This window comes from Hyaena hyaena, unplaced genomic scaffold (assembly GCF_003009895.1).
Source record: "Hyaena hyaena isolate Hyena2069 unplaced genomic scaffold, ASM300989v1 scaffold_9, whole genome shotgun sequence".
NCBI lineage: Eukaryota > Metazoa > Chordata > Mammalia > Carnivora > Hyaenidae > Hyaena > Hyaena hyaena.
The window spans coordinates 2,355,586-2,377,741 of record NW_024080641.1 but is presented as its reverse complement, the minus strand read 5'-3'; the positions used below and the strand labels follow the sequence as shown (position 1 = coordinate 2,377,741).

At 60.1% G+C, this 22,156-nt stretch overlaps 2 protein-coding genes across 2 annotated transcripts in view; one reads left to right on the top strand and one right to left on the bottom strand.

Moving 5' to 3' along the window:
* KDELR1 (KDEL endoplasmic reticulum protein retention receptor 1) overlaps positions 1-1,383 on the bottom strand; it is a 7,649-nt gene extending 6,266 nt beyond the window's left edge. Inside the window, exons 1-2 of the mRNA XM_039247396.1 lie at positions 1,075-1,383; positions 316-416 (exon numbers count right to left, since the gene is read on the bottom strand). Coding sequence (XP_039103327.1) covers positions 316-416; positions 1,075-1,165 — 192 coding nt within the window. The 5' untranslated portion in view covers positions 1,166-1,383. The remainder of the gene's footprint in view (positions 1-315; positions 417-1,074) is intronic.
* A 6,009-nt stretch (positions 1,384-7,392) lies between these two features.
* GRIN2D (glutamate ionotropic receptor NMDA type subunit 2D) overlaps positions 7,393-22,156 on the top strand; it is a 36,337-nt gene continuing 21,573 nt past the window's right edge. Inside the window, exons 1-8 of the mRNA XM_039244796.1 lie at positions 7,393-7,857; positions 12,172-12,791; positions 17,388-17,502; positions 17,831-18,042; positions 18,317-18,485; positions 18,851-19,004; positions 21,366-21,491; positions 21,686-21,915. Of these exons, the coding sequence (XP_039100727.1) occupies positions 7,393-7,857; positions 12,172-12,791; positions 17,388-17,502; positions 17,831-18,042; positions 18,317-18,485; positions 18,851-19,004; positions 21,366-21,491; positions 21,686-21,915 (2,091 nt within the window). The remainder of the gene's footprint in view (positions 7,858-12,171; positions 12,792-17,387; positions 17,503-17,830; positions 18,043-18,316; positions 18,486-18,850; positions 19,005-21,365; positions 21,492-21,685; positions 21,916-22,156) is intronic.

The following is a 22,156-nucleotide window of genomic DNA, read 5'->3' as shown; positions in this document are numbered from 1 at the left end:
GCCCCAGGAGTCCTGACCCCCAGCCCCTCCTCCCTCAGACCCAGGAGTCCAGACCCCCAGCCCCTCCTCCCTCAGACCCAGGGGTCCTGACCCCCAGCCCCTCCTCCCTCAGACCCAGGGGTCCTGACCCCCAGCCCCTCCTCCCTCAGACCCAGAAGTCCGGGCCCCCAGCCCCTCCTCCCTCAGACCCAGGGGTCCTGACCCCCAGCACCTCCTCCCTCAGACCCAGGAGTCTGGGATCCACACTCCGTCCTCCCTAGGACGCTAACCAGACTCCCCGCTCAGGAGGGGCCGGCAGGTGGGGGGAGCCTGTACCTTCATGCACGTGTTGTACAGGGAGATGTAGTTGGTGAAGAGGTCCAGGTAGCGGGCCGTGAACACCACCGCAAACAGGACCTGGCTCTTCCCTGAAATGCCTGCAATCCAGAGAGAGTGGGGGGTAGGCTGGAGGCGGGCCGCCTGGGGGAATAAACCAAGGCCCAGCGGCTCGGGAGGGCGGCTGTCCCCGGGGGCCTCCCCAGCCCTCCCCGCCGGAGCAGGGCCCTTTCCCACGGCCCGCAGCCAGGGGGCAGCCCGGCCCCGAAGCTACTCCAGCCCGAGGCTCTGTCCCAGGCTAGGCCTCATGGCCACTCCCGGCCCCCTCGGGGTCCTCCCACAGCCCGGGCGCCAGGTGGGGCCTCCGAGGCACCCCACTTGACCTCAGCCCCCCTGGAACCGGTCGCCGCTTTCCCGCTCCCCTCCTGGACGCCACGGTCCACGTCACCAACTCCCAGCCACCTCCCTGCCTGCCACCACTCCCCGTTCCCAGCCCCGAAACCCCGGGGCCACCGGAGAAGGGCCAGGGGAGGCTGAATGGGGCGCCTGGAGCCACCCCCGCCGAACTGCATGCACCCCTAGTCTGGGGAAGGGAGCTGACCCCCCGGTGACCCCGGACCTGGAAGGGGGATCCCCAGCAAGCCGTTGTGGGGAGGAGGGGGGAAGAGACCCGTCCCCCTAGTGCCTCCAAACCCTGCCCCGAGTCGTGGGGTGTCCCCCGCCCTCTCCCCCCTTCTCCCGCCCCGGTGGGCGTCTCACCGGCACACGAGCGGGACTTCCAGATTTTGAGCAGTAGCAAGATGATGGCTAGGAGGTGGGAGAGGTCTCCCAGGAATCGGAAGAGATTCATGCTTTGGGGGGGTCTGGCAGGGCTGGGCAGGAGGGAGGCGGGCTGGAGGGGGGCTGCCCCCCGGGACTGTTGTTCTGGTCGGGTGGCTGGGCTGGGGGGCGGGAGCGGGGGCCCTCGGGTGGGCTCCGCTCCGGGGAGGGGGGCTCTGGGAGGGGGAGCCGAGGCCGGAGCTGGAGGCCGAGCAGGAGCTGGGAAGAGGGAGGCGGGCGGGAGGGGGAGGAGTCAGGAGGGAGGCTCCGCCCCCGAGGGCGGAGTTCCGGCTCTCGGGCGCCCCCTACCCGGTGCCTCCCGGCTTGCAGAATGGGCGCTAAAGGCACCCCAAAGGCTGCCTGCTAGGGATTTGCGGGGTCCCTGGGATCTGGAACTCCCAAATCGGCATCCTCCAGGCAGTCTGTGCCTCTGCGAGGGTGGCAGCTCGGCTTCCCGGCCTCTGCCATTGTCAGCGATTCCGGAGGGCGGTCTGTGAGCTTTCAAACTCCCAGACAAGGACCCCTACGCTGGCCTTTTCAGGGACTTCCAGCTCCAACGCACCTAAAAGACAAGATAGCAGCCCCCTCCCCTCCCTCAGACCCAAGAGCCCCCCTCCTCCACTTCCTTGAGGCTTAGTGTCCCACCTCCACAGACTTGTGTCTCAAGCATGCCAGCCCGGGGAACCGAGATGCACCATCCCTTCCTCCCTCCGGGACCCACAGATTCAGGCCCCCCAGTCTCTACTCTTTCAAGAATGTGAGCCTTCACCCCTGCTCTCCCAGACCCTGGAGCCAGCAGCCCACAGCCCTGCACCACCCACCCCCTCTCCCCACTGGCATCTCTACACACTCCTGGGTCTGCCTGCAGGAGCCCAGGACACTCCCCACACACACACACACACAACACTTTAGGGAACGCTGGGCACGAGGGGCAGGGGCAGGGCAGCTGGGGGGCCCTCCGGGGGCCAGGCTGTGTCTAGGAAGAAGTGGACACTACTTTCGTCCTGGATGTTTGAGTACCCATGGGTGACGGAGGCCAGGGTGCCTCAATAAAAGAAGGGGTATTGGATTCCTCAGAGGGGTGGATGGATTGGGTGTCTGAGGGTGACATCCATGAATCCTGGACACGGGGCGCCCCTGAGGATGGTCTGTGCTGGGGGCGGGGGGTCAGGTTATCTGAGTGCCTAAAAGGGACCGGGCCTGCAGGAGGGGCCCAGAGGCCTGGACTCCTGGGCCTGAGAGAGGAGGAGGGACTGGGGGCCTGGACTTGAGGGTCTGAGGGAAGACGGGTCCGGGGACTTGAATTTCTGGATCCGAGAGAGGAGGGGGCTGGGAGCCTGGACTCCTGGCTTCCTGAGGGAGACCTAGTTTGCAAGCCTGGCCTTCTGGGGCAACAGAAGCCAAAAGATGGGTCCTACAATGGCGGTGACTGAAGCCTAGGAATGGCCTCCTGCTTCTCAAGGCTCAAAGTGGGAGGGGGCAGAGGGCAGCAGCCCCCAGGCCCTGGAGTCCAGGTCCAAAGCTGCTGTGTCAATGCTGGGTTCTGAGCTCTGCCCGCGCCCCCCCCAACACACACTTCCTCCCTTTTTATTTGCGACCCCTCATTCTCATGTCCCAGGAGGAAGGCAGGGGCCTCGGAGCTGGGGGCGGGGGGACTAGGCCCCCTCCCCCAGCCCTGGCAGGAGGAAGGGTCCCCAGGGAGGCCAAGAGGGGGGGCTGTGGGTCTCCCGGCAGGGGCGGACGGGGACTGAATGTTAATCGCATCCCGAGTGAGTGTGTGTGTGCGAGAACAGAGCGAGTGTGCGAGTCCCTCCCGCTCCAGCTCCTCCAAGCAGCGGCTGCCGCCGCCACCCTCCGCCCGCAGCCGCCCTCGGCCACCGGTGCCCAGCTGGGGGGTGTCGGCCTGGGTGGGTCCGCCCGGCCCCCAGGGGTCTCTCGCGCAGCGCCCATCTGCCCGGTGAGGATCTGTGTGTCAGGGTGTCTGGGGCTGGGCTGGCGAAGGGGGGGTGTGTCTGTAAGGGCTGCGGCGGCCCGGGTAGGGAGGGAGGGCTCTGTCTGTCTGTATCGACTCCGAGCCTCCTGCCTGGGTGTCGCGGGCCCCCCAGGTGCCTCCCCCCGGCCCCCTCCCACCCTGGATGGATGGTGTGTACCTGGGCTCTGTGCCTCCTGCCTGCGTCCGGCCGGGCGTCTGGCGTCCCCAGCTGCCTGTGTCCTCCTGTCTGTCCGAACAGCCCCGGACGGCAGTGGCAGCCCGGCGCCCATTGGACCCCCCCTGTGTGCGTGTGTGTCTCCCCACTCAAGCTCCGGGGGTGTTGAGGGGGAATCCCAGGGAAGTGAGGTCGTGCGTGTGTGCGTGTGTGTATGTGTGTGTTTCTGCCCGGGTTTGAGTGGGGGGGTGCTGGGGGGGGTCTGGAGGTGGCCAGGCAAGGAAGGGGCGAGCAGCTCCCCAGACAGGCAGCCTCCCGCCCCTCACACAAACACACACACCCCAGCCACCGGCTTCAGAGGTGACCCAGACAGACAGACAGACACAGACGCTGGAGGGGGGGCGCTGAGGGCACAAAGGGTGGGGGTGCGAATGAGCCAGGGAGAGGCGGGACTGGACACATGGAAGGGGGGAGGAGCCGGGGCTGAAGCGGCGGAGGGGGGCACCCCAGGTGGGCGGAGGGGGGGATCCCCACGGGGTCGGGGCGGCGAGAGGACACCCCCGACAGCCTCCGCAATGTCCGGGGCCCAACTTCCAGCGCAACATGTGTAGCGGCGTCCTCGCCTAGTTGGGGTGGCCGCAACCTTGGGGGACAGACAGGGCAGGACGGGACCGAAGACGAGGAGGGAGAGCCAGCCGGAGCCAGGGACAGGCAGGAGGTCCCCACCGCCGCCGCCGCCGCCGCCGCCACCGCCGCCGCTGCCGCCGCCGCCGCCACCGCCGCCCCAGGGCCTGGGCCCCCAGCGGCTCCCTGAGCCCTCCGTGGAATCTTCGGGTCGCTGGCCTCTGGGTTCCAGTCCTGCCCCCCCGCAATACCCCCCACAGAACAGGGTCATGAAAAGGTAAGGCCCGGGGTAGGGGATGCAGGGGTGGGGGTGGGAGCGCGGACCCCCAGATCTAGGACAGGGAAAGTTGGCCAGGGGCCTCCAGGAAGGAGGGGGATTGAATGGTGAGCAGGGTCTTAGCCCCTCCCCAGCTCCCTTGTCTCCTGGGGACTCTCCTCCGCCCCCTCTCTTTCTCCCTCTCTGAGCCCCTTTTTCCTGGGTCTCTACACCTCAGACCTCCTAATCCCCCATTTCTCTGACACTTCACACCCTCTGCCCAGCCCCGCATACCTGACACCCCGTATCTCTCTGTCCCCCATCTCTCCACCCCTGCTTCCCTCTGCATCCCCCTGCCCGCATCGGCCTCCCCCCTCACTGGCCGTCCCTCTCCCTCTCTCCTCTCGCTCTCCCCTCCCTTCTCAGAGCTATGAGTCTGCTATTAATACCCCCGCCAAGGACCTTGAGGGCATCCAGGCCCTGAGCACCCCTAGCCCCAGGCTGCCACCCCTTCCTCAAGGTTCTGGAATACCCTTCCAGCCTGTTCTGAGCACCAGGATTAGGGTGGGGAGACAATGTTGGAGGTGGGGGGGAACGGGCTGCCGTCTGCAGCACGACGCGAGGTGGGGGGGTGGACTGTTGATCGAAGTGGCCTCTCCTCTCTTCTGTGATGGATTGGGGGGGAGTGCTGGAGACAGGGACACCCCAGGAATCTCTGGCACCCTCCTCCTCCTCAGCTGGGGGACAGCCTGTGCTGTACACAGGACCTGAGTGGGGCGACAGGAGGCTGGAGCTGGCGGGGGCTATTCGGGGGGGGGGGTCCCAGGATGTTGGGACTGACAGGGTTTGAGACAGAAAGTGGGTCCTTAAGGGAGAAGAGAGCTACGGGCCTGGACTCCGGGGTTCTGGGCAGAGAGGAGGCTGGGTGCCCAGTTTGGGGGCAGGAGGGGGCAGGACTCCTGGGTCCTGGCAGAAGGCAGAACTGAGCACCTGGGCTCCTGGGTCCTGGGGATGGAAGGTGCCGAGAGCCAAGACTCTTGAGTCTTTATAGGAGAAGTTAGAGCTTCTGAGTCTGAAGGATGAGGGGGCTGGGGGCTCAGTCTCCTGAGTCTCTGATGGGGCAGGGGAGGAGGGTCTGGCTCTTTGGACCAATGGGAATGGATCTGGGGACTGAGATTTAGGAGGTGGACCTTGGGGGCCTGGGCAATGGGGTCCCTGAAGGCATAGGTTCTGGACAGGGCCTCCAGAAGACCCCAGCAGCTGGGGGTGCCCCGTCTCAGACCCTGGAGGGGTGGGACACTGCCCTCCCCGATGGCGGACTGGGCAGTCAGCTTCCTGAAGGGTGGGGCTGGAGCTGTCCTCCTGGACCTCAGCGGGGAGCAGGACCCTGAGGTCCCCAAGGACCGAGGCCAAGCAGGGGTGGGTCTGAGGCAGAGGAGAGTCGGAGGGGGAAAGGAGGAGAGAGCCAGTGTTAACCCCGCGGGGGCCAGGCCACAGCTGTGGGTTATTTTGGGGTGGGGGGGGCTATTCTGAGCGCTGATTGAGCCAGCTGCTTGGGGAAGGGCAGAGAAGAGGAGGGGCGGGGGGGGGAGAGCCAGGATTTGGGAGGGACGGGCATACTAGGAGTCCCCACCCCCATCCCTGGGGTGACAGTGGCCCAGGATCCCTGGGAAGGCAGGTGGAGGAGGGAGGAGCAAGGCCTCTAGGCAAGGGAGGGGGTGTGGGCCTTTCCCCCACCCTGGTGATCTGTGGGGTAGTGGAGGCCTGCGCTACCATGGCAACTGGACAGGAGCCTGATTGACAGCCAAGAGTGAACTCCTCCCTGTCTGGACCCCCTCACCCCTTCAGGAAGCCCCTAGGGCAGACTGTCTCTGGGAACCAGGAGTTCGGACCCCAGTGCCCTCCTCCTTCAGACCCAGGAGCCAGGAGTCTGGGCTCCCAGCCCGACCACCCCAGGCGGCTAGTATTCAACAGGGGACACAGGAAGAGATGCTGTATTTCCTCTCATTTACTAAATTGCTCTGGGCTGGGAGCCAGGGACCCCTGCCTCCCCACCCCAGCCCTCCACAGCTGTGCCCCCCAACCCTGCAACCCAGCCTGGGCTGTGACTATCTAGCTCCCATTGAGAACGGGGGTGTGTGTGTGGGGGGAGAGAGACAGGGACAGGAGTAAGGGGACAAAAACAGGTTGGGGGTTGTGGTCAAGGTGGGGGGTAAGGTCCAGGGGGCGTTTTCTCCCCTTGGGATGCCTCACTCATTTTTCTCTCTTCTTTCTCTCCCCCCACACACCTGACCCCTTTTCCCTTTCTCCTTTTTTTTTCCCCCTCACTTTTTCTTCCTTTTATTTTTGATCCCTCCTGCCACCCGCCTTCCTGGTCTTCCTTTCATGTCTGTGCTGGGCACCTCCCTGGTGGGGGTCTTGATCTTTGCCTTGGTTCGCTATTTCTGTCTCCCTGTGTTTTCGGTCTGCTCTGCCTGCCTCCTCCCTCAATCTCTGCTCTGCCTGTTTCTCCATCTCTTGTGTGTCCATGTCTCTTGGTGGCCGTGGGGTCTGTCTCCGTCTTTCTGGGCTCCTTTCCATCCTCCTCCCTCTGTCCAACTTTCTCATCTCTCTTCTCTCTCCCGCCTTCCTTGCCTGTCTCTGCCATCTCTCCCTGCCTATCATCCCCTCCCTATTTGTCACTCTGGCTTATCTCTGTCTCCTTCCTCTCTGGGTCTCTGTCACTGAGCCTCTCTCTGTCCCCGTCTGTTTCTCCTTCCATTTCTCTCCTTGTGCCGGTCCGTGTCTTCCTGTCTCCCTGGGTCTCTCTCTGCTCCTATTCTGTTCCCATCTCTGTGGGCTACCCGTCTGTCTGTCCTGTCTCATTGTCCTCCCCCTTCTCGCCCTGTCTTTTCCCTACCTCTGCACCTGCTCTGTCCCCACTCCTCACCTCTACTTTCCCTGCCTCTGTGGCTCTCCCTTTGCCCGGCTCTCTCCGTCTCTGGTTCTCCCTGTGCCTGGGTGTCTCTCCGTCCTATTACCCCAACGGTTCCCCCTCCCGTCTCTGCGTCTCTCCTTCCCTGTATCTCCTCTTCTCCGTGCCTCTCTACATCTTGTCCCCCCCATCCCCGCCCCTGTCTCCCCATCTCTGTGTCTTCCTCTCATTTGTGTCTCTCTCGGCTCCCGGGGTCCCCCCGGCTCTGTGCGCTCCCCTCTCCCGCGTCAGAGGCCGCCCGGAGGGGCCCGCAGGTGATGCGCGGCGCCGGTGGCCCCCGCGGCCCTCGGGGCCCCGCTAAGATGCTGCTGCTGCTGGCGCTGGCCTGCGCCAGCCCGTTCCCGGAGGAGGCGCCGGGACCGGGCGGGGCCGGCGGGCCCGGCGGGGGCCCCGGCGGGGCGCGGCCGCTCAACGTGGCGCTCGTGTTCTCGGGGCCCGCGTACGCCAGCGAGGCGGCGCGCCTGGGCCCGGCTGTGGCGGCGGCCGTGCGCAGCCCGGGCCTGGACGTGCGACCGGTGGCGCTGGTGCTCAACGGCTCGGACCCGCGCAGCCTCGTGCTGCAGCTCTGCGACCTGCTGTCGGGGCTGCGCGTGCACGGCGTCGTGTTCGAGGACGACTCGCGCGCGCCCGCCGTCGCGCCCATCCTCGACTTCCTGTCGGCGCAGACCTCCCTGCCCATCGTGGCCGTGCACGGCGGCGCCGCGCTCGTGCTCACGCCCAAGGTGCGCGCGACCTGCGGGGGGCGGGGCCGGGCGCGGGGGGCGGGGCCCAGCCTGAGGGTCCGCGTCTGGGCCGCAGTGGGGCCCGCGGGGAGGGTCGGCTCTAGGTAAGGGGCGGGGTTGACTTGGAGGGGCGTGGTCTACACGGGACTAGCGCTGTCGGGCGCGGGACTGACCGACTTAGGAGCAGGGTCTGAGAGAGGCGGTGCGTGGACGGTCAGAGTATGGGGAGGGTTGAGGGTCTGCGGGAGAAGCGAGTCAGGGGAGGCAGTGGAACGCGGGGAAGAGGCGGGGCGGGCCAGCGAGGGACGGGGACTGGTTACAAACAGGGACCCGCCCGAGAGACGGCAAGCTCTGAGGGCGGGGTGGGGTCTGGGATCAGCAAGGGGGGAGTCGGTTGGAAAGGAATGGGGTTTAGGAAGGGGTGAGGTGTAGTGAGGAGGCGGGAGCCAGGAAGGCAGGGAGAGGGCCAGGAAAGAAGGTCCTGAGGTCAGGGTACTGAGAGAGAGGCAGGGGCTTGGCCTGTAGAGCATGGGCTCTAGAGGTCGAGCTAGAAGGACGGAGCTATGCGGCGAAAGGAGGAGTAGAAGGGGAGGAGCCGTTAGTGAGAGGTGGGTTGGGGAAGGGGAGTCAGGGAAGGGGCAGAGCGAGCTGCTGAGGAGAGGAAGCCAGGCCAGGACGGTGGCAGGGCCTACGCTCTTGACTGAAGGGGCGGGGTCTAGACAAGCAGACGGTCCCGGGAGTGGGGGCTGGGCAGAGGCACACCCCGGTTGCAAAGTGTGGAGAGAATTCCGGAGGGTGGGCCTGCGAGGATGAACGCCCCCCAGAGTGGCAGGCCCAGCCGAAATGAAAGATCAGACCCAGGACCCTGCAGGGGAGAGGGGGCGGAGGCTGGAGCTGGCTGTGGGCTGGAAACAGGCCTGCAGCCCGAGGGCACAGGGGGACCAGCTGGAGTGACTTCTGGTAGGAAAGGACAGAGCTGGACCAAGTCTGGGGTGCGGACTGCCAAGGCGAAGGGATCCACTAAGAGGAGGAGCCTGAGAAGGGGCGGGGCCTGCCCAGGGGTGGAGCCAGGGTTACAGAGGTGCCGCTTGCTGTGGATGGGGCCATCTGAGTGGGCGGAGCCTAAGTCTCCACCAGGTCCTTGCTGTGAGGGCCGGTGGCTTTGTGACTAGGTCAGAATTACATCCTGGGATTCATAGCTCTCTCTTGACCAGAGCATTCTGGGAAGGGCCTCTGGCCAACTTTCTTCTTTTAGACAGGAGTTGCCCAGAGATTTGCAGGCAGATCCCCTTCGAGGTGATTACTTATTACACCCTGGCTGCCACCTTTGTGGCATACAGATGAGATGAGGCTCCTCCTGCCTGCATTGCCGCTGAGAAGTGTGGCCCCCTCTGTTTATGTCACCTAGGCCCTGCCCCCTCTGTTTATGTCACCTAGGCCCTGCCACTTCCCCCCCCCCCCCCCCGCCAGCACACTTCCCTTCCCTTCTGGGAAACGTAGTCCCTTCAGTGTCTCTGGATGGAAAAAGGCGTGGTCCTCGCAGGGCCATCATGCCTCCATTGAATGCTGGGAACGTGATCCCCTCAGCATATCTCCACCTCCCAAGGATGAGGCTCTCTCAGGATTCTCGTTGCATGCTGGGGGGCCCCGTCCCCTCAGGACGACTGTTCAAGTCTCCTACCCATATACCCCCAGGCACACGCCTAGGAAGAAAGTCCACTTCTCATTGAGGGCTGACTCTGCCAGGGCTGTTTTAGGTTCTGGGGAACACAGGTGTGAAAGAAAAAAAAAAATGACAAGCCCCCTGCTCTCTTATGTAGTTTGCATTCTAAGGGGGAGACAGAAAGCAAATAGCAGGTCGTGAAATCTGTCCTGGAGGAAAGGGAATGACTGAAGATGGGGCTCCGGTAGATGGCAGTCAGGGGAGGCCTCCCCGAGGAGGTGATAAGTGATCTGGACTTGACGAACGAGGAGTGCTAGGTCCAGCATGAAGGAGCTGGGGGAAGGTGTCCCCGAGAGAGAGGAACCAGCTAAGGGCAAAGCCCTCGAAGTTGGAAGGAACTTGATGTGTTTGAGGAAGAACGCAGAGGTGGGGGTGGGGGGAGGGGAGATGAGGTCAGAGAGGCAACAAAGGCCAGTTCATCCAGGGCCTATGGACCACAGTGAGGACTTTGGCTTTGACTACAGGGTAGAATTATTGGAAGGTTTTCAGTCCAGAAGGGATTTGATCCAATTGGTATTTTGATGTTTTTTTTTTTTTTTTTTTTTTTTTTCTAGGAGAGAGAGAGAGACACTGCGTGAGCAGGGGAGGGTCAGAGAGAGAGGGAGTCACAGATTGAAACAGGCTCCAGGCTCTGAGCTGGCAGTCAGCACAGAGCCTGACGCGGGGCTCGAACCCACGAACCGCGAGATCATGACCTAAGCGAAAGTCGGACGCTTAACCGACTAAGCCACCCAGGCGCCCCACCAATTGGTATTTTGAAAAGATGACTCTGGCTCCTGGATGGAGAATGGACTGGAAGATGAAAAAAAAAAAATGTTAGCAGAGAGGGGTCAGGAAGCTGTGGTAGTTGTCTAAACAAGAAAGTGGCCAACAGGGATTGTAATAAGGTGGTCGCGGAAGAATGGATGACTGGGGTTATGTTTTGAACAGAGAGCCGAGAAGACTGGAAGATGGCCTGAATCAGGCATGAGAGAAAGACAGGGAAAGGACGATTTAGCTTTGAGACCTGAGCCTCTGAGTGAATAAGGATAGAGGCCAGGGGAAAGATCAAGAATTCTGGTTTTGACGTGCTAATTTTGAGATGCCTCTTGGAAATCCTGGAGGAGGTTGAGTAGAAAGGGGGATGGGTCTGTCTGAAATTCAGGAGAGAGGTAGTAACTGAGCCAGCAACATTCAGTCCAGGGTACTAGAACTTTTCTGCAGTGATGAAGGTGGTCTGTATCTGCTTGGTCGAGTATGACAGCCACTAGCTATGTGCTTTATTGAGAGCTTGATATGTGGGTAGTGCAGCCAATGCACTAAATGTTATTTAACTTCAATTAATTTAAATGGGTAGCAGCTACCACACTGGATAGCACAGGAGACAGTATTTATTTATTTTTAATTTTTTTAAATTTATTTCTGAAAGAGAGAGAGAGAGCATGAGCAGGGGAGGATCAGAGAGAGAGGGAGACACAGAATCCGAAGACAGGCTCCAGGCTCCGAGCTGCCGGTACAGAGCCCCATGCGGGGCTCGAACCCACGAACCATGAGATCATGACTTGAGCCGAAGTCGGATGCTTAACTGACTGAGCCACCATTATTTATTTTTTAATGTTTATTTATTTTTGAGAGAGAGAGACAGAGTGCAAGAAGGGAGGGCAGAGAGAGAGGAGAGGGAGACACAGAATCCAAAGCAGGCACCAGGCTCTGAGCCTGACATGGGGCTTGAACTCGTGAACTGTAAGATCCTGACCAGAGTGGAAGTCAAACACTTAACCAACTGAGCCACCCAGGTGCCCTATGGAGACAATATTTAAATATGTGGGTCTGGATGAGGTCACCAGGGAGGGAGGACAGAGGAGAAAAGACCAGAGAAGACTAGGGCACTATGGCATTTAGAATACTGACTGAGGAATTGTCCAACACAGGAAACAGAGAAAGAAAAGTCATGGAGGTAGGAGCTCTGCAAAGCTTCTTGCTGGGAGAGACAGTACCTTAGCACCCTCTTTGCATGCTGGGAGATGTAGTCCCTCTCGGTGGATGCTGGGGACTGTAGTTCCCTCCCTGGATACTGGGTGTGTTCTAGGGTAAGGTTAGCTGCTGTAACAGATAAACCCTCACGTATTGGTGGCTTAACCCAATAGAAGGTTGTCACTTATATAAAATCCAAACAGGTGTCCCTGACTGGAGGTGGGGGGGGTTCTCCTCCAAGCGATGACTCAGGGACTCAGCCTCCTCCCTCTAGTGGCTCTGTAATCCCGGGGGACCTCAGAGTTCTCTTCTGGGGCCTCTGCGCCTGTCCTCAGGCAGGGAAGAGAGTAAGGTGCATGGGGGAGAGCTTTTACAGAAAGGCCTAGAACTCAGTCATGTGGCTAAACCTAACCCAGGCCTAGCTCTGTGCACCAGCAAGGCAAGGAGAGGGGTTTGGGGAACAGCTAGTTGGTCTGCCATACTGAGAGCTGTGACCCACCGGCAGCCACTGGGATGCCCTTATCAGCCGCTGGGAGATGGGCTCCCTCTTGACCACTGAGAACTGAAGGCCCCGCGTAGACAGCTGGGAGCTGTGGTCTCGGCATCTGGAGGCCTGACATCCCCCTCCTCCCGCGCAGGAGAAGGGCTCCACCTTCCTGCAGCTGGGCTCGTCCACGGAGCAGCAGCTCCAGGTCATCTTTGAGGTGCTGGAGGAATACGACTGGACGTCCTTTGTAGCGGTGACCACACGTGCCCCTGGCCACCGGGCCTTCCTGTCCTACATCGAGGTGCTGACTGATGGCAGCATGGTGGGCTGGGAGCACCGCGGGGCACTGACGCTGGACCCTGGGGCGGGCGAGGCCGTGCTGGGTGCCCAGCTCCGCAGCGTCAGCGCGCAGATCCGCCTGCTCTTTTGTGCCCGCGAGGAAGCCGAGCCGGTGTTCCGGGCAGCCGAGGAGGCCGGCCTCACCGGGCCTGGCTACGTCTGGTTCATGGTGGGGCCGCAGCTGGCTGGAGGCGGAGGCTCAGGCGCCCCTGGAGAGCCCCTTCTTCTGCCAGGAGGCGCCCCACTGCCTGCCGGGCTGTTTGCAGTGCGCTCGGCCGGCTGGCGGGACGACCTGGCCCGGCGTGTGGCAGCTGGCGTCGCGGTGGTGGCCAGAGGCGCCCAGGCTCTGCTGCGTGACTATGGCTTCCTGCCCGAGCTCGGCCATGACTGTCGTGCCCAGAACCGCACCCACCGAGGGGAGAGTCTACATAGGTGAGTGGGGTTGGTGTAGGAGGGCTGTGGGGAGCCTCTAGGGCTGGACTACCCGCTGGCCGAGCAGCCTCCGATGGGTCACGTCTGCTCTCAGAGCCTTGGTTTTCCCTTCTGTAAAATGGACGTAGTTGGGTCTCCTTCCTGGGGTTAAACCAGGCAACTCGGAAAAAAAACACCCAAGATCCAGTGAGTGTATTATGCTAGTTTGTGATTTTCAGATGATTTTTTTTTCACAGTGTAATGTCTTTGAAATCAAGATATGCTTTACAATTGATGGCTTATCACAGTTTAATTGGCAGCACATTTTTCTTTCTTTGTGGTACATAACAATGGAAATATGTCTTAAAGATTTATTTATTTTTGAGAGAGAGTGCGCAAGCAGGGAAGGGGCAGAGAGGGGGGTGGAGGACAGATCGGCCAGCCCGATGAGGGGCTCGAACTCACAAACTGTGAAACCATGACCTGAGCCAAAGTAGGATGCTCAACCGACTGAGCCACCCAGGCGCCCCGAGGTACATATTAGACCTGATGACACCTTAGATGAGATGAAATGCATCCAGAGTGTAAGCTGGGTCGCAGTAACAAAATGACCCAACAATTCAGTGCCCCAAACAAGGTAGAAGTTATTCTGTCAAACCAGAAATGAGGGGCACCTGGCCAGTTCAGCCGGTACAGAGTGCGACTCTCCATCCCTGGATTGGATGTTCGAGCCCCACGTTGGGTGTAGAGATCACTTAAAAATAAAATCCTAGGGGCGCCTGGGTGGCTTAGTCGGTTAAGCGTCCGACTTTCGCTTAGGTCATGATCTCGCGGTTCGTGGGTTCGTGCCCCGCGTCGGGCTCTGTGCTGACTGCCAGCTCAGAGCCTGGAGCCTGTTTCAGTCTGTGACTCCCTCTCTCTCTCTGACCCTCCCCCGCTCATGCTGTCTCTCTCTCTCTCCCCCCTAGAAATAAATAAAAATATTAAAAAAAAAAAATACTAAAGGAGCGCCTGCGCGGCTCAGTTGGTTAAGCGACCGACTTCGGCTCAGGTCATGATCTCACTTCTCTTGGGTCCAATTCCCGCGTCGGGCTCTGTGCTGACATGCAGAGCCTTGAACTTGCTTTGGATTCTGTGTCTCCCTCTATCTCTGCCCCTACGCACTCAGACTCTGTCTCTCTCAAAAATAAATATATTTTTTAATTTAATAAAGTAAAATCTTTTTAAAAACTCAGAAATGAGTGTTCCAGATTATAGGAGGCTCTGTTGTTCCATGTGATCGTTCAGGGACCCAGGACCCTCTCACCTTGTTGCCCTGACCCCTTCTTTCCACGGTCCAAGGTCCAAGCTGCGACGGTAGTTCCTGAGAAGGGGGAAAGAGAGGAAGTGGGGAGCAAGCAATCTCCTTTTTTGGGCAAGTGCTCCAGCCAGGACAAGGCCTACATCCCATTGGCGAGAATGACGTCATGGGTCCGGGGCTGCCTCATTGGTTGTTGACAGTCGCGTCTATGCAAATTGGTTAGACGGCAGTTCTGATTGGCCAGCGCCTGCGCCGCGCAGATCGTGGAGGGTTTGAAGGTCCCTCCTGCGCGTGGGGGGCGCTGGCCGCTGGCCGCCCTGGGACTGTGGACTCCGGTGGACAGGTGCGCGCCCAGCTCGCACGCTGTTTTTAGAAGAGAACAGGGTTTGGAGGGAAACAGCACCTCCTCCACCACAGGAAGCGTCGCCAGGAAGGAATAGAGGAATCTGGTGACAGAAGAGTGGAAGGCGAGCCCTTTGATCCCGAAACAAGAGTGAGCGGAGCTTAGGAAGAGGGGATGGGTGGCGAAAAAAACCTAGGGGAGGTGAACTGTGAATTTGGTGACTTGGGGAACAGAATCCAGGGACAAGGGGGGTGAGAAGAGCATCCGTCGTTCATAAATACTTACTGAGCGCCCGCTGGGAACGAGGGCTCGTGCTGGGCGCTGGGAACACAGAGATGAATAAGCCCATGGACTTCTCTTCAAAGAACACAGGGTCCTGGAGGGGTGGCAGACAGGGATGGGATAATGACAACACAGTGTGATGCTTGCAGTCATGGAGGTGGCGCGGGCATCGTGGGAGCGCCAGCAGGAGTGACTGTCTGAGCCAAGACATTTCTGGTTGCAGGAAGCGGAGACTCATTCAACTTTCCTGAGGGAAAAGGGGGTTTATTGGAAAGATAAACACGCACAGCAACCCAGACGCCAGGATTGAGGCCAAGCCCGGGGACCGGCTACTCTTTCATCTCTTTTTGTCTCCCTCTTACTCTCCCCTCCCTGCCTCGCCCCTCCCGCCTCTCCCCCCGCCCTCTTGGACTTGCCACTCGAGTTCTTTTCTTACCACTGCTTACCCAGTCTCCGCTCTCTGCTAAACCTCATCGTTTCTTCCCATCCTGTCTACCACCCATCCCCCCAAATCTCGCAGCCAATGTCTTCCCAAAAGAGGAACTTCATTGGCCCCAATCAGCCTTCCAAACTAGGCTACACAGTCACGGGTCAGCGTACAGAGTCGGGGAGGTTTCCGAGATGAGATCTCTGAGCTGAGACCTGACAGATGAATTGCTCATCCATTCATTCACTCATTCATCCATTGAAAAGCCCCTTATCGAGAGTCTTCCATGTGCCAAGCACTGCTTTAGGCACAAGCGTATATAGTATTAGAATAAGGTCCCCACATCTCATAGAGCTTTCCGTCTCATGGGGACAAAACAGCGAATGAGCAAGGCAAGGAAGAAGAAATACCAGCAGGTGATGAAACAGGTACAATGTGATAAGAAATGCCCAGGATTCCAGGTTAGGTGAGGTCGTCTGGGAAGGTCTTTCTGAGAAGGTGGGATTTGGAGGTTAAAAAAAAAAAAGGGTAAAGGTAAAGAGCCAACTGTGGAAAAGTTTGCATGAAGAGAAGGGAGAGCAGCTGGTGCTGAGGCCCTCGGGCTGGAATTGCCTGTTTGGGAGCCTGAAACAAAGCCATTGTGGCTGGAGATGAGGACTTGGGGAAACAAGGGAGGCCCATGGGCACCCATGTGCGTGTAGCGCCTTTGGGCCGGGTTAAGGGGTTTGGATATGATTCTAAGAGTGGCTGGGAGTTCACCAGAAATAGTGAGTATTCCGGGCAGAAAAATCAACATCGTACAAAGACCCAGAGGGGAGAAAAACTCAGGCAGGTTGGTGGACCCACAACAGCTCAGGGTGGATGAAGGCGGGAGAATTAGGGGTCGGGGGAGATGAGGCTGGGGAAGTAGAGGGGGCCAGGCCATCAGGGCCTTGAATGCCAGGTGGTGAGGCTGGACTTTGTTCTAGAGCACTGGGGAGCCATGGGTGGGGGGCGGAGAGCAGGGAAGAAGTGGAGTCTGTTTTGCATACAGAAAGACCCCTCTGGGGTGGAGTGTGGAATAGACTGGAAATGAGAGAATGGGGGTTGGGGGCCAGGCAAGAGGCTGGGGCAGGGGTCCAAGGAGTCTGTGGCGATGGAGAGGAGGAATGAGACGGAGAGGTCCTGGGGGCAGGGAGGTGGCTCTTGGGGACTGATGGCCTGGGCAGGGGGAGCAGGGAGGCGAGGATGACCATTGAGGGTCTGGCACAGCGACCAGGGCCATGGGGCAGAGGTTCACGGTACAGGTACCATTGCACAGTGAAGATTATCTGGGAGCCCCCAGACCCTCTGGGGCTTCTCCCAGAGGAAGGGACCCTTGAGCAGAATCTTGAGGACATAAGAATCAGTCAGGGTGAGAAGGGACAGAATAAACATCTTCCAGGCAGAGAGCACAGCACCTACAATGGTCTAGAGATCATTGATGTGTCTGGGGGACACTTTGTTGTTATTGTTGTTGTTTTAAATTTATTTATTCCTGAGAGAGAGAAACCGAGCGAACAGGGGTGGGGCAGAGAGAAAGGGAGAGAAAGAATCCCAAGCAGGCTCCTCACTGTCAGTGCAGAGCCCAGACTCGGGGTTTGAACCCACAAACCGCGAGATCATGACCTGAGCTGAAATCAAGAGTTGGATGCTTAACTGACTGAGACCCCTGGGCACCCATGGTGTGGGTGTTTTTTAATAATTATTTATTTTGAACGAAAAAGAGCATGAGTGGGGGAAGGGAAGAGGGAGAGGGAGGCAGAGAATCCCAAGCAGGCTCCGAGCTGTCAGCCCGGAGCCTGACACGGGGCTCAACCTCATGACCCATGAGATCATGACCTGAGCAGAAATCAAGAGTCAGATGCTTAACTGACAGAGCCACCCAGGTACCCTGGGGGGGGGGGCAGTTTGCATTCAGGGTTGGTGGGGCGCAAAAAGGGGCTTGGGGCCGAAAGAGTTTGAGGGTAGGAAGGGATCATAGATGTGGCTGCCCTAGCAGGTGGGGCCAGACACACAGGGCCTCTAAGAAGACCTCAAAGTCAGGCTGAGGGTCTGGGACCTCGTTCAGGGGACACTGCGCAGTGAGGACAGAGGACCAAGCAAAGAAGACGTGGGTGTTCAGGATCTTGGGGGGAGGCTCCAGCCAGGGGCTGAGGCTGGTCCATAAAACGGGGATTTTCTCTACCTTCGGTCACCTAGGTCCAGTCTGGGTACCCACATGTCCTCTCCCTTCCTCCTGGGCAGGTACTTCATGAATATTACCTGGGACAACCGGGATTATTCCTTCAATGAGGATGGCTTCTTGGTGAACCCCTCTCTGGTAGTCATCTCCCTCACCAGAGACAGGACTTGGGAGGTGGTGAGTCCCAGCCCCAAGCTCAGGCATAGAGGGTGTGGGGACCCAGACGCCTGGGTCCTGGCAGAGATAAAGGGCTGAGGCCCTGGACTCCTGCCTCTGAGGGAGGGAGGAGTCTGGACTTCCGGGTCCTGGGGCAAATAAGTGGGATCCCATACCTGTGGGTTCTAAGGGGGTCCAGACTCCTGCATCTAAGGGAGAAGGAGCTGGGAGCTCTGAGGAAGGAGGGCCATGACAGCCAGAACATTCTGGAAAGTAACACCCTCCCCCCTCCCACCCCCCACCCCCCCACGGCCCAGAAGGAAACCTGAGTCTTCTTCTCTTGGCCAAGGTGGGCAGTTGGGAGCAGCAGACTCTCCGCCTAAAGTACCCGCTGTGGTCCCGCTACGGCCGCTTCCTGCAGCCAGTGGATGACACACAACACCTCACCGTGGCCACGCTGGAGGAGAGGCCCTTTGTCATTGTGGAGCCCGCTGACCCCATTAGTGGCACTTGCATCCGAGACTCCGTGCCCTGCCGGAGCCAGCTCAACCGCACCCACAGGTGACAGCCCCGGCGCCAGGAGCTCCAGCTTCAAAGTCCCTTGAAGCGCAGCGGTCCTGGCCCCAGCCCCCTCCTCCCTTGGAACTCAGAACCCACAGAGCCCTCCAGCCTAGTCAGCTTGGACAAGTCACGGAACTCCTCTGAGCCTCAGTGTCCCCAGAAAGCGCTAACCATAGTGTTAGCGGCTGCTTGTCTCTCCCTCCGTACCCTCACCTCATGGGGGAGTCTGGAGTGGGGGGTCCCCAGCATCCCCAAGCCTGCTCGCTCCCCGCAGCCCTCCCCCGGACGCCCCCCGCCCGGAAAAGCGGTGCTGCAAGGGCTTCTGCATCGACATCCTGAAGCGGCTGGCGCAGACCATCGGCTTCAGCTACGACCTCTACCTGGTCACCAACGGCAAGCACGGAAAAAAGATCGATGGCGTCTGGAACGGCATGATCGGCGAGGTGAGGCCTGCGGGGACGGGGCGGGGGAGGAGCCGGGAGGGGGCGGGGCCAAAAGGAGGGATGCCTGGCCTTGGAGGGGCGGGGCCACGAGGAGGGGCGGGAGGGCAAAGGGGGCGGGGCCTGGAGGGTGGAGCCCAAATCCAGCGAGCGCGTCCTGGGAGCATCACGTGGCCTTCCCGCTCCTGTTCCCCGATTGTCATCTCCGCCTTCCCTGCCCCACTCTGCGTCCCCCTCAAGCACCCGCCACCCCCCAACCCTCTCTCTCACCCTGTCACTGGTCCCCTGGGGCCGGTCTTGCCCACCATCCTCCTCTGTGTGCTAGAGCCAGCCAGGTTCCTTCACCCCCTTCCTCGCCCTCACCCCAGGTGTTCTACCAGCGCGCAGACATGGCCATCGGCTCCCTCACCATCAATGAGGAGCGCTCCGAGATCGTGGACTTCTCTGTCCCCTTCGTGGAGACGGGCATCAGCGTCATGGTGGCGCGCAGCAACGGCACCGTGTCCCCCTCGGCCTTCCTCGGTGAGCCCGGGGCCCTGGGACGGCAGCACCGGGGCAGCTGCGTGCCCAGGTCCCATTCTGGTATTGCCTGCCCCCCGCAGTGTGACCGGCCGAGTGGCATCGCTTCCCAGCTTCGGTTTCCCAATCTGTAAAACGGGAGAAGCCGTTTTACAGTGAGGCCCAGGACACTGGAGCTTCAGGAACCTTCTCTGGCACGTTCTCTTCAAGGCCCTGTACCTTGTATTCTTGTATTTATAATTTTGTATGCTTTTTCCTTAAAGACACGCCTCCAAATTATATGCTTCAGGCCCCACAAACCCCAGGTCTTCCCCTGTGTAGGAGATGAGCTTGGTAATGGTACCTGGTAAGTGCTCGATTCACTTACCAGTGGTCACTGAGCACCTATCATGTGTCGGGCTCTGGGCTGCACGCAAATGCCTGTCGTCTAAGAGCTCGCGGCCTCATAGAGAAGACAGAAAATACTCTCTGAAAGGGACACATGGGACAGAATCACTGCAGGTGGTGATGAAGAGTATGAGAAACTAAGCCGGGGGAAGAGTTGGAGAGGTACAGGATGGGTGCTGTCCAGGGAGGGCAGGAGAGCCCCTCCAGGGAGGTGACTCAGTGCTGCGGAGATCTGGCTGGAGAACCGTTCCGGGCAGAGGGAGCAGCGGGCAAGGACCCCGGAGGTGGGATTGCGTGTGGACCGTTTGGGAAATGGAGGGACGTCCTTACGGCCAGAGGCGGTACTGAGTGACTGAGTGATCGCGGGGTCGTGAGAGGCGAGGATGGAGAGCGAACGGAGTGGATGATCCAGGACCCTGGTGGCTCTGGTAGGAGAGTGGGGTTTCACTCCTAGTGCGACGGCCAAGGTCTTAACTCTAGGTGGTGGGGGAGGGGGGCCTATGATCAGATCTAGGCTTATAAAATAGCCCACCGGAGGCCCTGTGGAGGCGGGAGGGCCCCGAGAAGGCAGAGGTTCCTGCAGAGAGGTGGCAGGTGTGGGATAAGAAGATGACAGTGAGGGCGAGGCGAGTAACCAGGCCTGGGATGTGATTAGGAAGTCGACACCCAGCGGGTTGGTGGCCTTGAGGAGGACCGGGCCACTGTCTTGCTGACTGAACTTGCAGACAAGGGCAGGAGCAGCGCACATCAGGCCAAGGGCGGCAGGGCGCGTCAGTTCCCTCTTGCTGTCTTAAGTCCGGGGAAAGCTCCTGGGAGCAGAAGGGCTGGAAGACAGTGCATCCCTTCCTTTGTATTTCGTTTCTGTATATTTCTCCCAACAACGTCTCCGTGGCCTTCTCTTTGCACCAAGGTCTCTGCAGGCGCACCCTGGGACGCACATGGGGCCCCTGCCGTCAGCAGGGAAGTGACAAGGTCGTATTTGTGCCCTACCACGTTGCCCAGCGGAGGCAACAAGATGCCGCAGTGACAGTCCGGGTGGTGACCCTGCTGTGACAGGGGCAGGGCTGGCCGCTCTCGCTGGGCCCCGGGGAGGTCAGATCACCTGGTCAGAGTCTCGAGGAAGTGGTGATTTGGGTTTATTGTCCGTGAAAACTCCCGGAGGCGGTGTGAGAAGGAGACGGCTCCTCTGGTAGGTCAGGCTGGCGCCCCTTGCAGGGGAGCGGTGTAGGCAAGGCAGAGAGGGTGAGGCTCATTCTGGAACTGTGAGTTCTGGCTGGTTAGAGCACTGGGTTCTTGAGAGAGTGATCAGGCTGGAGAGGAGGGTGGAAGCACGGTTGAGAGGCGGTGACTTGGTCATGGAAGCGCTGGGGAGCCACAGAGGGCTATGAGCAGAGGGGGGCGCCAGGTCATCTCTGGGTGCGGAAGGAGCCTCTAGGGCTGGGGGTGGGGTGACTGGAGAGAGGACACAGGGGAGATGGTTCAGGGGAGAGGATAAGGCCTGAGCCAGCTGGCTGAGAGAATGGAGAGGGAGGCTGAGCTGGGGGGCAGGAGTCGGGGGGACAGGCTGTGGCTGAGGAGGGGGGTGGAGGGGAGGGGGTGAAGCTGGCAAGCGCCGGGGTTAGACTGGGGCTGGATGGATGGTGGGGCTCCCAAGATGGGGAGCCTGGGCGTGGGTACGGGCCTCAGCGCGGGACATGATGAATGGCCAGGTGGAGACTCGCGTCTGGGGCTCAGGAAACATGTAGGAGACCGTTTATGTTGGATGATCGAAACCACAGAAATGGTGGAGTTGGCGGTCTTTGAGAGAGATTGTCTCCCAGGGGTCTGGCTGGGCATTGAGACTGTCCCTGAGATGGAGAGGCTGGGAAGGGGACAGAGGCGGACAGGGTCAGATTTGTGGTGCACCCTGTTCTCGTGTCTGTGGCCCCCCAATCCTTTGCTCGGCCGAGTCGTGACCCCACACCCCTTTGCCCCCAGAGCCCTACAGCCCTGCCGTGTGGGTGATGATGTTCGTCATGTGCCTCACTGTGGTCGCCGTCACCGTTTTCATCTTCGAGTACCTCAGCCCCGTCGGCTACAACCGCAGCCTGGCCACGGGCAAGCGTGAGTCCCCTTCCTCCATCACACTCAAGAGCACCCGGACCACAGATAGAACTACATTTCCCAGCAGCCCCTGGGGTAGAGTAGTGGCCTCGAGGTGCCGAGGCCTTGGGGGCCGCTGGGAATTGTAGTTCTTTCTGCTCCCTCATGGAGTAGAAGGGATTTGGGGTCCATGTCCCCCTCCCGGCCCCCTGCAGGCCCTGGAGGCTCAACCTTCACCATTGGGAAATCCATCTGGCTGCTCTGGGCCCTGGTGTTCAATAACTCGGTGCCCGTGGAGAACCCCCGGGGGACCACCAGCAAAATCATGGTGCTGGTGTGGGCCTTCTTCGCCGTCATCTTCCTCGCCAGCTACACAGCCAACCTGGCCGCCTTCATGATCCAGGAGGAGTACGTGGACACCGTGTCTGGGCTCAGTGACCGAAAGGTGTGTTTGTTCAGAGAGAGGGGGAGGTGGCTGGGATGGGACGTCAGGTCAGAGTTTGTCCCTTGGGAGGTCATTAGAGAATTCCTGGGAGTCTTTTCCCAGAGAGAGTTCCGAAATGGTAGAAGAGAATGTTCTTGAAGAGAAAGGTTATGTTTCTATTTAAATATTCCCAGGAGGAGAGAGTGTCCCCAAATGTTCTGGGGGGAGGGGGGCCAGCAGTGCCAAATGGGATATTCTAGAC